At 41.2% G+C, this 14,762-nt stretch overlaps 1 protein-coding gene across 1 annotated transcript in view; it reads left to right on the top strand.

Moving 5' to 3' along the window:
* The window catches only part of Actn2 (actinin, alpha 2), a 71,128-nt gene extending 58,263 nt beyond the window's left edge, over positions 1–12,865 (top strand). The window contains exons 14-21 of the mRNA XM_005404929.2: positions 1,320–1,460; positions 2,708–2,890; positions 4,665–4,799; positions 5,383–5,562; positions 6,244–6,390; positions 7,985–8,050; positions 8,887–9,045; positions 10,789–12,865. Coding sequence (XP_005404986.1) covers positions 1,320–1,460; positions 2,708–2,890; positions 4,665–4,799; positions 5,383–5,562; positions 6,244–6,390; positions 7,985–8,050; positions 8,887–9,045; positions 10,789–10,947 — 1,170 coding nt within the window. The 3' untranslated portion in view covers positions 10,948–12,865. The remainder of the gene's footprint in view (positions 1–1,319; positions 1,461–2,707; positions 2,891–4,664; positions 4,800–5,382; positions 5,563–6,243; positions 6,391–7,984; positions 8,051–8,886; positions 9,046–10,788) is intronic.
* Positions 12,866–14,762: the final 1,897 nt, after the last annotated feature.

The following is a 14,762-nucleotide window of genomic DNA, read 5'->3' as shown; positions in this document are numbered from 1 at the left end:
TCCATAATTTCTCTTTAAAAAGCAACCCTGAAGAGCAAAATAAAGACAGCTAATAGAAAACAGGGAAGTAGATCTTTTGTGAAAGGGAAGAGAACCCAAGAGTGGGAAGGAGGATGGAGCAAGGAGGAGGGGAAGGAATGAAAGAAGAAGGCACATGTGTTGGTGCACGTGCCAACTTCCCACGGTGAATGTAATCATTATGTACTACAAACAGGTACTAATGTAAATTTTAAAAAAGACTAATGTGACGTGAGGAAAAACTGTCAACCAACTTTTAAACATTTCTACTTGACTTTGAAGAAATCTGTAAAATATATGAAATCCATCTTCGTAGTTGCCAACTGGCTGTTACAAATCTGCTTAGAGAAAAAGACTGTTGAGAACTAAGAAAGAAAGGGCAAACATTTTAGAACAGGAGGAGGAAAGAAAAAAAAATGAATGTAATTCATTCGCCTTTAGATGAGTGCTACCTGTTTGAGCACTGGCTAATCTTTTGTGGACACATGCTGAACATCAGATAACACTTTTTCTGGGATACATATTGACATTTGTACATCAAACACTTTTTAATATTTAATGAATGTGGCAGACTTTTGGGCACAGGGTGCTTTCCCCGTCTGTCTCTCTCTGGTTCTGCCATGTGGAACGTACACATCACTCTCTCTTGCTTGAAGCCTTGTGCTTCCATATACCCAGAGAGGTGAGAGGAGCCCTGTTAGGCACAAAGTGGGCTTATGTCATAACCTTGTCACTCTTGGATTTGTTTTCAAAAATAAGTTTATCTACTGTGTGGATAAGTTATAGCACAAAGTCACCAACCCCCCTTGTCTCTGCCTCCCACTGTCTGTGTTCTGCATGAGGCTCGTTCCTCCTGTTCTCCCTGGGCAAGCACCTTCCCTGTACACTGCACACTTTCTCTTTGGGAAAGGCATGCACCTTCCCTGCATGCTGTTGACCATATAAGTCAGGAGATGCCCTGACCCACCCCTCAGTTAGAGAATCAGGTTCTCTAATTTATAAAATTCGAGGACCTGATTGAGCTGAAAGCAAGATATTGTGTATCTGTGTGGATTCTCAGCTTTCCAAAAAGTAGCACAAGGTAGAGTACGTGGGGTGCTTTAAAAACAAGACTGCTCTGGATGTTAACTCTTTCTTTGATTCAGAAGGCCTCTCAGAGACCCCAGAGCTCCACCTGTTGGAGCATTGGTTAATCTTTCAGACAACACTGTTTTTCTGGGATACATATTTACATTTTTACATCAAAAACTTTTCAATATTTAATCTATGATGTTCCTTGCTTCTATTTAAATAATCTTCAGAGGACTGAGAAGTTGCTAGAAACCATTGATCAACTGCACCTGGAGTTTGCAAAGAGAGCTGCTCCCTTCAACAACTGGATGGAAGGCGCTATGGAGGACCTGCAGGACATGTTTATTGTCCATAGCATTGAGGAGATCCAGGTAACTGGACCCTGACCCTGAACTCCTACTGTGTAGAGATTGTCATCTATGTGTGTGTGTATCTATCTATCTATCCATCCATCCATCCATCTCCATTATATATATATATTTTTTTTTTCTTTTTTTTTTAATTCCCACCTCCTTACCAAGGAAAAGCCTACTAGGATTTGCCCCTGAGTGTTGAGAATTGCAGACAGCCCCTGATTTATGGATGCTTTATCTTAGAAGTTTCTAATTTTATGATGGTGCAAAAGTGATACACATTCAGTAGAACATATACTTCAAATTCTGAAGTTTGATCATTTCCGGGACTAGTGATTAAGTTGAGGTACAGTCCTCTTTCTCATGTGGTACTAGGCGGCGGCAGCTTCTGGTAAGCCCTATGATCACAAAGGAAACAACTGGCCCTTTGTAGTGTGCTGTGTTATTAAACTGTGATATCTAGTAGGTTAGGTATGCAAGTTCTGTGCACTTTCAATTTAGGATATTTTTAAACTATTGATGGGTTTATTGGGACATAACTGCATTGTAAGTGAGGCAGCATGGGTACTTTCTGCACATCGTAGCTGTCATCTGAAGGAGGCTTGTTGATGTTTCTTGAATATACTCCAAGGTACCAGCTGACAACCTGAGCATATTGTTGTCTTGATATAAAGTCTCACTATGTAGTTCAGGTTGGCTTTGAGCTCACTGCGCAGCCTAGGCTGGCCTCCACATCATAGCAATCCTCCTGCCTTAGGGTGAAGCAGCAGGTCTGATAAATGGAGGTTGTTTAGAGCCTCTGGTAAAGAGCTGGTTTCTGTGGCCTTTTCTTTTTGAGGAGTAAAGATATTTTTCCTAGTTGTTTTGAGATATAAATAAGGCAACAAATGATAGGTTCTGCTGTAGGTCTACAAAGGAAAAATGTCATTAGAAAGGGCAGCTAAATTCTGTTCATCAGTAGAAAGACCGACCTACACGATGGTTGGGGATCAGAAATAATGAAACCAAACATGATTTTTAAAAAAAGGACGTATTTTTTGAAGCGTGGATGAATGACCATTAATTAAATATCCTTGTGATATCTTCCTTTCATCTTCAAAGAACTTGATTTCTACATACCAGAGACCTTTTCTAAATCATCCAGACTTTTTTTTTCTCCAGGGGTGCCTCCAATTATAAACACATTAACGTGTGCAGAGGGAACAGCAAAGCCTGTAAAATGGGCACTAAAGTCAGATCTGTTTTTTCTGTTTGTTCCCTGGCAGAGTCTCATCACTGCCCACGAGCAGTTCAAGGCCACACTGCCTGAGGCGGATGGGGAACGGCAGTCGATTGCCGCCATCCAGAATGAGGTGGAGAAGGTGATTCAGAGCTACAACATCAGGATCAGCTCCAGCAACCCGTACAGCACCGTCACCATGGACGAGCTTCGCACCAAGTGGGACAAGGTGGGTATCAGAGGCCAAGTGGGCAGGAGGGCACATCCTTGAAGTCAGGGGTGAGGGGCAAGACATACACCTTAGAGTGGCTGCCTGCTGTGGCATCGTGATCAGGATTTCCCTGAACCTTAAATTTCAGAGACAAGCTATGTGAAACTCTTAAATACTATCCAGCCAGTTCTGCAGTTTGTGGGGAAAGTGAAGATTCTTTTCCTTAAGAAAACTCTTACAAATTTTGGCAAAATCAGTATAGGTTAGTATAATACTATAAGGGAAGCCCTTTTTAAAAACCTCAACTGAATATTTGGTGGAATCAGTTTGCCCATAGTACTTCCTTAAAGAGTTTTTAGATTATGAAGTAGATAGGCCCCAAATATGTGTGAATTCTAAATGCAGAAAAATTGTGTAGAAAATTATATCTGAGGACTAAAATATTTCTACTAACTTTTGCTGACTTTTAATTATAGTCACAGTGAGGCCATCTGAGCCCCTATGCCTCATTTTTAAATCAAATTTATTTTCATGATTTAAATTATAATGCAGTTGGTCATCTCCAAAGGCTAATACATGGTCTGTATAAAGAATAAGTCCACAACATGGATTTGAGGTGGCTCACTGCAAAATCACACCTAACAAATGAGTTATGCACAACGCATAACAGGGGAAAACAAGTGTGGAACGAGAATCATGTCCATGGAGACGGTAGTTAGATGATGCACAAGAGCTTTGGAGGTACCTCTGGTCTTAATGGTCAAAGTGAAAAGGGAAACTTGTTGAGCTAAGTAGTTTCCTTGTGAGGGAAGCACAGAAATATGTCATTTCTTAAAGGGAGACAAGTATTTCTCCCTTCAGTAAGTTACAAAGCCAATTGGACTTCTGTACAAGGAACACTGAATAATGTCGCAGCAGTTTTGTAGATAACACAGACATTTTCATAGTGGCTGTTTTTGTCTGTTGGTTGCGAGCTGAAGCAAAGCATTAACATATAATTCACAGTAGAACAGAATGTATGAGACCGGTGGTGCCATGCTTTGCTGCAGTCCAGCACTGTGCAGGAGCCCTCATCGTGCACCCAGCAGGGTTTGCTCAGGGACTCTTTCAAATGATTATGTTTGAAAATTCATAAAAATATTTAAGATAATGAAAGGAGCAGATTTTATTGAAAATGTGGTTACTAACATATTTTAAAAGTTGGGAGATAATCACGCACGTTCCTCCTTATTGACACATTTAAAGCAAGATCTAACCGCCGCCTGCTGATCTTTAAGAGCTGCATGTACATGATTTTGCACAGTAGCTGGGCAGTGATCAGCCCAGGGGCACACTAAAGTGTATGCAGGTGCTCCTAAGTCCTACTGTGGATTTGCCGCCGCATTCATGATCAAAGCAAATGCTAACTTTCAAGCAGCAGGGCTGGACGTTGTCAGTCTCCCTTCATCCAAGTTCACACATCTACACTGTGCACCTGGGTCCCATGGAGTTGGTACTTCAAGGGGAAAGCCTCTGGCTGGAGAAATGGCCAATATCCCTAATGCGGGCTCTTATATGCCCTTCAGCTCATTCAGCCTTTCAGGAGGCACTTGATGGCACTAGGTGGTAGTGAAAGGTAGTCCCCAGAGTAGGGGCTCTGACTGCCCTGCTCTTCTTTATCCCCTCATTCCCCTGCCTTGCTTTCCTTCCCTCCCTCTCCAACCCCTCCTCTACCCTTTGGACATTTTTCTGTGGTCATCCCTATGAGGCCAAAGCTGGCCTCTCACCCGTGTTGTCCTCGGGCTGTTGACAGGTGAAGCAGCTGGTGCCCATCCGGGATCAGTCTCTGCAGGAGGAGCTGGCTCGCCAGCACACTAACGAGCGCCTGCGGCGGCAGTTTGCTGCACAGGCCAATGCCATTGGGCCCTGGATCCAGAACAAGATGGAGGTAGGTCATGCCCTTTCCTGCCTGCGCACTCGTGGCCTTGGAGACAGTCCCTTAGCCGACAGAGCAGCACTTCCTGTGCTGTGGCTTCCAGCCACCCCACTCATCCTGCTATCACTCCAGGTTTTATCTTATCAGCTTCCAGGCTGCCATGGCTGGGCACAGCTCAGAGGGCATGGAGGAGCATGCTAAAGTGTGTGTGGGGAGACAAAGTACTCCTACCGCCATCTGTTCATTTTGTTGTTAAAAACAATGACTAGCTAGGCATGGTGGCACATACCTATAATCCCAGCACTCAAGAGGCTGAAACGGGGATCTTTGTGAGTTCAAGGGCAACCTGATCTACAGTAGTGATTTTAAGGCCAGTCTGATTACCTGGAGATGGAGTTGCTGCTGACAACCATTACCAGAACCGTCAGTGAGGTGGAGACCCAGATTTTGACAAGAGACGCAAAAGGCATCACCCAGTGACCTGGGCTGCTGCTGGATGCGGGTGCAGCCTCTGATGCAGTCAGGACTGGTGACTCCCCAGGAGTTGCCTCAGAGGCCACTCACTTGTCTGCATGTGTTCCCTTGCCTCCCCAAGGAGATCGCCCGGAGCTCCATCCAGATCACAGGGGCCCTGGAGGACCAGATGAATCAGCTGAAGCAGTATGAGCACAACATCATCAACTACAAAAACAACATCGACAAGCTGGAAGGAGACCACCAGCTCATCCAGGAGGCGCTGGTCTTTGACAACAAGCATACTAACTATACCATGGAGGTATGGCAGCAGGACAGACTGGTGGCCCTTGCTTCTGCTTGCTACCTTGTCACCTTCTCAGGGCATTTTCTACATTAATTTGTTCCAATTTATTCCTTTTCTGCAAGTATGAGCATTGGGGATTTTTAAGTCTTTTCATTCAAGGTATAAGGAGAAGTTTTATGAACTCCCTCAAGTACCATGGCAGAGTTAGGATTATCACAACAGCATTATTGACTGGGGTTTAGCTCAATGGTACAGTACTTGCCTCGTGTGCCTGAGGCTCTTGCTTTGATCTCCAGCACTGCAAAAAAAAATTTTTTTAATAATTATTGTTATACCATCACAATTAATTAGTTATACTTCTTTGGAGAGAGTACCGGAAATTGGACTGTGGTCATTTCCACCAGTTTGGGCCAGTTTGATCTTCCTGAGAGCCAGCAAGTATAACTCAGGTCCACTGTGCTACTTAGATGAAAAGATATCTTTAGTAATAGACTACATATTGTACACTGAGTCTACAAAGCGCAAGTTGTCACTGTTAGAACTCTGGCCTCACTTCCGAGTATCTTCTGCGATGGAAAGCCTAGGACAAGCCCTGCTTATCTTCATTTGGGTTGACTCTCCTGTTGTGAAAATGAAGACACAAGGCTGACAGGTTAGAAAGTCGTAGAGATGATCATTCTCTCTTTTCCTTGGTAGCACATTCGTGTCGGATGGGAGTTGCTGCTGACAACCATCGCCAGAACCATCAATGAGGTGGAGACCCAGATTCTGACAAGAGACGCAAAAGGCATCACCCAGGAGCAGATGAACGAGTTCAGAGCCTCCTTCAACCACTTTGACAGGGTACCACACTCCTTTTGGTTATTTGAAAGGCAATTCTGTGGACATGCAGCAATGTATCTGAAATAATATGCACGCTAAATCTTAATGCCCCAAAAAGTTTACTGGGAAACTGGTTGAGTAATGCCGACGGATAGTAGCTACCAAAGCAAGCTGAGCTCTGATGCTGCTCATGATGTCATGAAGCACACATGTGGGTGCTGTTTCATGCAGCTCCCTTTAACACATTTGTAGTTAATACCAAAGCTTGGTTTCTTCTGAGTGAAGTTGTTTCCTTAACACAATGTGCTCATTGGGTTTACGTCATTTTCTGAAGACTTAATTCAAACCTCTGATATACTTTTCCTAAGTAATTGTTTAGGTAAAGCACATGGTGAAAATTTAACCTGCTCTTTCGGCATATAAAACTCAATTTTCATCTGGGTGTGGTGGTGTGTGCCTGTAATCTTAGCACTCATCTTGCCGGAGGATCACTGAGCTCAAGGCCAACCTGTGCTATGCAGACCCCGTCCCCCCTAAAAAAAAATCCTTCAATTTTCTTTTTTAATTAACAAAATTGATGATATATTTTAAGGAAAAGAGACCCACAAAGTGGTAATAACTTTTTGTAGTAAAAGCATATAAAAAGTCAAGTACTGCTTGTAAAATTTTTAGCATTTTGATTTGCATAACATTGAGTAAAACTAATTCTTTATGACAAAATGCCTGCACTCCAAGCCACTCATGAGACTGAGGCAAAAGGATCACAAGTTCAGGACCAGCCTGGGCAACTTCGTGAGACCTTGTCTCAAAATAAAAATAAAATAAAAAGGGCTGGGTATATAGCCTGTTGCTTCCTGTGCTCAATCCCAAGTATTGCCAGAACAAAGCAGAATAACAAAAACACCACTAACTTTCAATTTAACAGTTGGTTTGGCCAATAAAAATATTGTTTATATTTAATTTCCCATTGAGGGTTAGATATTGAGTCCTTCAAAACCTCCGCATCATGTCTAGGGCTTTGTGTTGACTCCCCTGTTTCTGCAAAGCTTGGGTTGCAGTTTAGCCTTACCTGGCCTCAGCTAAGAAAGCTGGTGTCCGTGGGAGCCATCTTGCATACTGTTCTCTGTAGACACACACTGAATTTTGGGGATAAACTAAGCTTTCCAGATGGAGGAGCCACTGCCACCTGGCCCAAGTGATTGTAACATAGCTTTCCAGTTGTTTAAATTCTGGAAATGTTTTCATTTTGGGCAATTTTACAGACAACTTAGATGGGGCCCCTAACATCATTTTTCATAATGCTTGCAGTATGTTCCACAATCAGTAGGTGGGAGTAGTGAGCTACTGATGCGGCTCTTTTGTTTCCTTCTTGCAAGCGGGGTCTCCTTTTCTTTTGGTCTAGTCTCCCTCCATAAATCCTACCCTCTTGTTCCTTCCAGAGAAACGGTTTGGTAATTTTCTGTGTTGGCCCTCCTTCCTGTAAGTCTTCAGTGACCTTTATGATCTTGGTAGGGCTCAGGGCAGCCTTTCTTTTGCTAGATTGTGCTTCCTTGGTCAAATAGAGATCTGTTCATCTTGCCATTAATTGTCTTGTGCTCTTTGTGTGTCCCAACAGAGGAAGAACGGTCTGATGGACCATGAGGACTTTAGAGCCTGCCTTATATCCATGGGTTATGATCTGGTAAGAGCAAAGTTAAAACTGCACTGAGTTTATATTTTACTGAGCTTAGATTTATATTCTTGAGAAGTGACTGATTTAAATGTGGGATTGATTCATTTTTATTACATGGGGTAATATTTTTTGAAGTCCTGCCTGTTACCATATAAAACTAATTTTACAAAGCCAAAACTTGTTTTTATTCAGTGATTGGTTGGATTTTTTTATCCCAGTGAAGGAATCAAGAGCATGAACTTTCCTGGTGATTTTTAAGAACTTTATTGCTATAATTCACATACTATAGTTCACCCCTTAAAAGTATACACTTCAGTGGCATTTAGTGTCCTGGTGACTTAGGTGTTTTTGTCTTTAACATTTTAAAAGCTAAAAAGTTTTTAGTAATAAGTCAGCTAGGAAAAAACTGACATTCCCATGGGCTTTGGTTGTCCCAGTATACCCAAACTTCTCTGTTGCCCCTTAATGCATATATTTAATATGATTTGCTTTGGCTCCTTCCAGAAATTGAACATAAAATCATGAGAGCCGTCTCTGAACTGCCTTGCTATTTAGCAGTATCACTTTTGTCACTTGCGGTCTGAGGAAAGGCCCCACTCTTGCTTTAAGTTAGTCTTCCTTAGTTACACTCTGTGACCCAGGAAAGCGTCATAGGTCTCAAGAGGAAGGAATTCTTATATTCAGGAACTTCTGGCTTGATATACAGCAACTTTTAAAATTGTTTGATGATAGCAAGCCTAAATCAACCATAAAGAGAACCCCTTTCAGAGACTGAAGGAAAATGTCAGATTACTTAAGTTTTCGATCGCAAAGAAACTGAATGTCTCTCTGTCCTCTTGTCTCAGGGTGAAGCTGAATTTGCCCGCATTATGACCCTGGTTGATCCCAATGGACAAGGCACCGTCACCTTCCAGTCCTTCATTGACTTCATGACTAGAGAGACTGCCGACACGGACACCGCAGAGCAGGTCATCGCCTCCTTCCGAATCCTGGCTTCTGACAAGGTCTGCATTGCCAGATTTCCTTCTACTTTAGCAGTAATACACCATATGATTGGAGCAAAAGAAAGAAACAGGTTCCCAAAAGAAATCATTCTCATACCAGTGCATTTTATACAGCATCAGCACTGAATGCAGCAAGAAGCACAGCAGTGTGCTGCATGCAGAGAACATAAACCTTCCATCCTTGGCATTTGCGTTTCAGTCTCATGCTGAGTTTTATAGCAGGGCTAATAGTGTATATCTTGTACAGCTACATGGGCATGTGTTACTGGTTTAACCCCATTGTACATTCTGGGTTGGTGCACGTGACACAGAAAGAAGAAATTACCCAAGTCAGTTGTTAGAGAATTGGGAGCTTTCTCCTTAAGGGTCACTGACCTAACTCTGTGCCCAGCCACTGGAGCAAAGTTATATACAGCTATGCAGTCATCCTAAAAACTGGCAAGGCTTTCCTTACACATAGCCTAGAAGTTAAGAATGTAACTGCAGGTTCAGAATTTTAAAATTTCAAACAAAACATCTCAGGATGCAGAAATTCAATTTGGGATAGGATTATTTTATCCTGTGTTCTAACTAAAAGAGTAAAAAAAGCACCGCAAGGGAAGTTAGGATGCTAAAATTCCTCAGTTCAGTCATGTTTATTACCAGAAAAATCAGACAGGACCAACAATCTCAAAAATAATAACAAGTTTGTTTTACAATGAATCACTTATCATAAGGATAGGGACAGAGAGAACATCTGACTGAGGAGGTAATAAACCCTTACCAGCAATAAACTCACTCAGCTCCCCCTCAGAAAACTCCTGCTACATAGTGTGATTATTTATTTTTGATCACTATTCACCAATCTGTTTTATTATAATTATCCTACTTCTCATTGGATATCTGACATTTAAAAAGAAAAGCTCCACCATTAAATGTCAGTCTTGTTATAGATAGTGGTTTTCTCTAGTAGCAACATATTTCTAGTATTTTTAAAAAATAAACCGAATAGGAAAATTACACCATTTTCAAAAAGCACATGGCACATACATTTTTGTTTCTAAATCAATTGAGTTAAATTCATAGTGTATTCTCTTCAGTGTATGATATAAACTAATTGAACTATCTGGTATGAAATTTAGATCATAGGGGACTGGGGATTTAGCTCAGCAGTACAGTGCCTGCCTGGCAAGTGCAAGGTCATGAGTTCGATTTCCTGTACTGGAAAAAAAAAAAAGAAATTTAGATCATAATGCTTATCGCCCAAATTAGGGGTCTGTTTGAGAAATATGGATGGTAATTGTCCATTTGCCTTTATGAAGCAGTATTAAATTTCCTCCTGGCCAAAAACCAAGTCACCTTGTGCATGTCCTTCTAGAGGATAAAATAATCCTATCCCAAATTGAATTTCTGCATCCTGAGATGTTTTGTTTGAAATTTTAAAATTCTGAACCTGCAGTTACATTCTTAACTTCTAGGCTATGTGTAAGGAAAGCCTTGCCAGTTTTTAGGATGACTGCATAGTTGTATATAACTTTGCTCCAGTGGCTGGGCACAGAGTTAGGTCAGTGACTCTTAAGGAGAAAGTTCCCAATTCTCTAACAAGTCAGCTTTTTGTTTGTTGTCTGGTACTGTGCTTGGTAGGCTCCCTTTAAATTGATTCATTTGTTAAATTAAGCAAAGGCAAGAAATGTGTAAGTATAACAGGATTTAGGTGCCATGTTTCCTATGATTGACTTGGCAAACACTTGTGTGTCTTTCCAGCCATACATCCTGGCAGAGGAGCTGCGCCGAGAGCTGCCCCCAGATCAGGCCCAGTACTGCATCAAGAGGATGCCCGCCTACTCCGGCCCAGGCAGTGTGCCCGGGGCCCTGGATTACACTGCCTTCTCCTCTGCGCTCTATGGGGAGAGTGATCTGTGATGCTGAGGTTCTGTAAGCCTTGATCCCATCAGAATGCAATAAAAGCTGAAGTCACAGTTGGTTTCCTGGGAACTTTGACAAGCTTTATTACAGTGAGAGATAATTTTATAGGAGCTCAGTCTAGCAGAGTAACGTGGCTGAAATGGAGTTTTGATAGGTATGGCATAGTATGCTTCATAAATAGGTTTATTTCTGAATCTTTAGCTAAATGAAATATCCAGTTAGTTTGTTTCTTTGAATAAACAAAGCAAATTACTTGCTTTGAAATTAGGAAGATCTAGGGATAGAAGAAAAGTAAAAAAATGTGAACATCCAAAATACCCAATATTCAAGACCAGGGGGAACAATCACAAATTGGTAAATGTTTGATATTTTTAAAAAATTCCTCATACCTAATATGCTTATGTGATTATTTCAAGGAGAATGTTTGGGATTGTAGAGCTTTATTTTCTAGCTTATCCAAAGATTACCTCTGCCTAAGTGTAAATGGTACTGTTGTCTCTCTTTAGTTGAGTTAAATATCTGAGATTGACCTGCTAGGGAGAGAAATGGACTACACAAAAGGTTTAGCACTCAGAATTTTTGAAATTGAGTTTACAATCAGTTCTTCATTCTCTAAGACTAGATATTCCCATTAGTGGGTTTTAATGCCTTACCTATCTGAGGAAACGTAGAACTGAATTGTTGCCAGAGGTGAAAATGAGGTCAGTAGGTAAATGAGTTTTAGAATTACTCAGATTCCTGTGCTTTTCCCAAAACTTATTCATAGAGGTTCTTTAGAGATGCCATATGCAAGTGCTCTGTTTTTAAATAAGCAGGTTCTCACAGTGGTTGTTTATAACAAGAGACAGCAGGTACCCTCTAGCACTCCAGACTGGCCTTCCTTGTGCTGTGTTATGATCTGTTAGCATGAATCCAGAGTTAACAGAAAGGGTCTAATCCTCAAGGGCAGTAGAGGGGAGTTGAGTTCTTTTCACTACAGGACCCGTCAGCACATAGCCCTTGGGTGGTTGCCTTTTGTGCAGTACACAATAGGAGGCTGTTGTTTGTGGTCAGGTGTTCACTACAGGAGGGAACAGTGCCTTCTAACAGTCCCAAGTTTGGCTGTGTGTGTCAAGCCTGGCTTCATGACACCGGATGCCAGCAGTGCTCCTGACATCATGCCCTGCTCCGTTCAGTGTTCATTCACTTTCCTGCTTGTGCTACCATATGCTAAAACCACTCTTTCTGTTGCTCCCCTTTGTTGACAGCTGTGGAGAACAAAGCAGAAATTCTTTGTATATCTGGGTCCTTCACAACCAGGAAATGAGTCATAAACAAAATCAGTTACAAATAACAATTAAAATGTTCCTAGAGAAGCAATGTATGTATTACCTACAGTCTATTTCCTCAGATTTTTATAGATTTCCATAGACAGCTGGAAATGTGACACTTTCCATTCACAGCTGTCTGGTAACGCGATATTGTTTTTACTACACTGACCCATTTAGAATCCTTGATCTTTATGCATTTGATTTGCTTCATTATTAAGTTGTTGGTAGTTTCAAATTTCTGAAGTATTTGAACCTTGAGTTTTACGCCAGACACTTTTGGGGTGGTGTATAGGTGAGCTCTTGACTCTGTTTTACTTAAGCAGGTGCTATATCCCATCCATAAACATTAGGGAGAAACTGTGAAGTTTTTCCTCTTTGAGGCTTTTACTAGGGGGACGTGTGGTGGTGGAGGGCTGGTGTGGGTAACTCTCTTACCTGAATTTTTAACTTTACAACATTCAGTAAGAAAGTGGATCAATACTATCTGCTAATAAATGAAGAAAGGAAATAAACTCTGAAAAACAATAAACATGTTTATACTCTCATTCTAGAAGTCACTTTTATTTCTGATGCTGAGTTATCAATTAAACGAAATTTGTAAAAGACAAAGAATCCTTGTTTTTATTATTTCAAGGAATAACCAGCTGCGTTGGTTAACTGCAAACAAACTTACTCTTCTTTAAATTTCCATCAGATTTTAAAACTCTCATTTGCATCGCTTAAAGAAGTAGAGACTGGCTTATTGTGTACAGGGTACATTTGAAATAGAGAAATACGATGAACCCAATTAGAGGTGAGTGGATTATGAATGGATTAGGAGTAGGTCACTCTTGAATTCCTAGTTGATAAATATAATACCCAGCTCTAACCTCTAGGTTTCAAATTCTGAAGGTTTAGGGTAAATCCTAGACATATGTATTTTTTTAAGGCTCCATGGAGATTCTAAAAGCCCCTAACTGAAAACCTATGAATTAAAGAATTGGTTAAAAGCAATCAAAAAGTTTTAAGATCATTAGAAAAATCCTGACTAGAATGGTTGATATGAAGTTAGACCATAGTGATGGCCGGGCCAAATCTTGCACTGTCTGGTTGGTGATATAAAACTGCTTGAACATAATTGTGTTTTCAATGGAAACATTTGGCTTTTCCATCTTAGCCGGAGATGAGCTCTCTATAGTCCTTTCATGAAAGGAAACATCTAAACAACACCATATCAGAAATTTGCTTATTAAGAAGCTGCTAGTTGTTACCAAGGTGACAAAAGATTCACCCAGTTTCCCTGGTTAGTTCAAAAGCTGACACTAAGTGCTTTTGCTGTTTCTTTGAATTTTCTCAAGTACCCTAGAGCCTGCACAGGGGTCACCCTGAACTCTCTGAGGGATTTGTGTACTGCAGATAGCACTAGCAAAGAAGATTGGTTTTTGTCTTTTCCTTTTGAATTCATTAATAACTCAATCTTGCCAGGCCTGGTGGCACAGGCCTGTAATCCCAGCATTCTGGAAGGCCAAGGCAGGAGGATGGCAAGCTTGAGCCAAGTATGGGCAATTTAGTGACTTAGACTTGGAATCTTCCTACATCAGCTTCCCAAAGTTCTGGGATCACAGACTACCACCATGCCCATCAGTTAAAGTTCAAGAAGTTTCCTTGGTGGCAGTGCAGATTTCCCCATTGTTAAAACAGATGGGCAAAAGAAATGCTGGGGAGCCCACCAAGGTACACTTGGAGATCCTTCGGCATGGCTGTGAGCTTCTGGGAAACCATGGTATCAGATACACACAGCTAGTTACCATGGGCCCTTTAGACATCAAGCTACTAGGGAAGGAAAAGATTAGTGCTGTAAGTAGTTACAGAGGGAAAAATAGTGACACTATGAGTACTTGGTATAAGCAAGGAAATGTTATTATGTTCATCACCTATTTGAAAAGAGCTGACCTAAGAACAGATGAAAAAAGTATGAGAGGAAACTAAAGTAGCAATGGCAGAATCAACTTTTTTTTTTTTTTCTGTCTTTTTTTGAGACACTGGCCTTGAGCTCACTTTGTAGCTCAGTCTGGTCTCAAGCTTGCAACAGTCCGCCTGCCTCAGCCTCCTGAGTGCTGGGGTTACAGGTGTGCCCCACCACACCTGGCTAGAATCAACATTTTTTGTACAGACTAATTACTTTGCCAAAAATAGAAATGGTGATCTAAATTTCTTTAGATCTGGTGATTTTTTTTTAAACCCTACTTTTTTTTTTATTATAAAGACAAAATCTACTGTTGCCAGGCATAGGGTGGTGCATCCCTGTAATTCCAGCTACTTGGAAAGACTGGAGGAGAAGGCACACAAGTTTCAGGCCAGTTTGGGCAATTTAGTCAGACCCAGTGTCAAAAAAATAAAAATAAAGGAAAGCAAGGGCTCAGGATATAGCTCAGTGGTAGAAAACTTGCCTAGCATAGGTTCAATTCCCAGCATCATAAATAACAAACTACAATTCACTAGAAACAAAAAGAATAAAAATTC

Source organism: Chinchilla lanigera, unplaced genomic scaffold (genome assembly GCF_000276665.1).
Source record: "Chinchilla lanigera isolate Chin_1 unplaced genomic scaffold, ChiLan1.0 scaffold00091, whole genome shotgun sequence".
NCBI classification, from domain to species: Eukaryota; Metazoa; Chordata; class Mammalia; order Rodentia; family Chinchillidae; genus Chinchilla; species Chinchilla lanigera.
The sequence above is the reverse complement of the archived record's forward strand: the minus strand, read 5'-3'. Positions and strand labels throughout refer to the sequence as shown.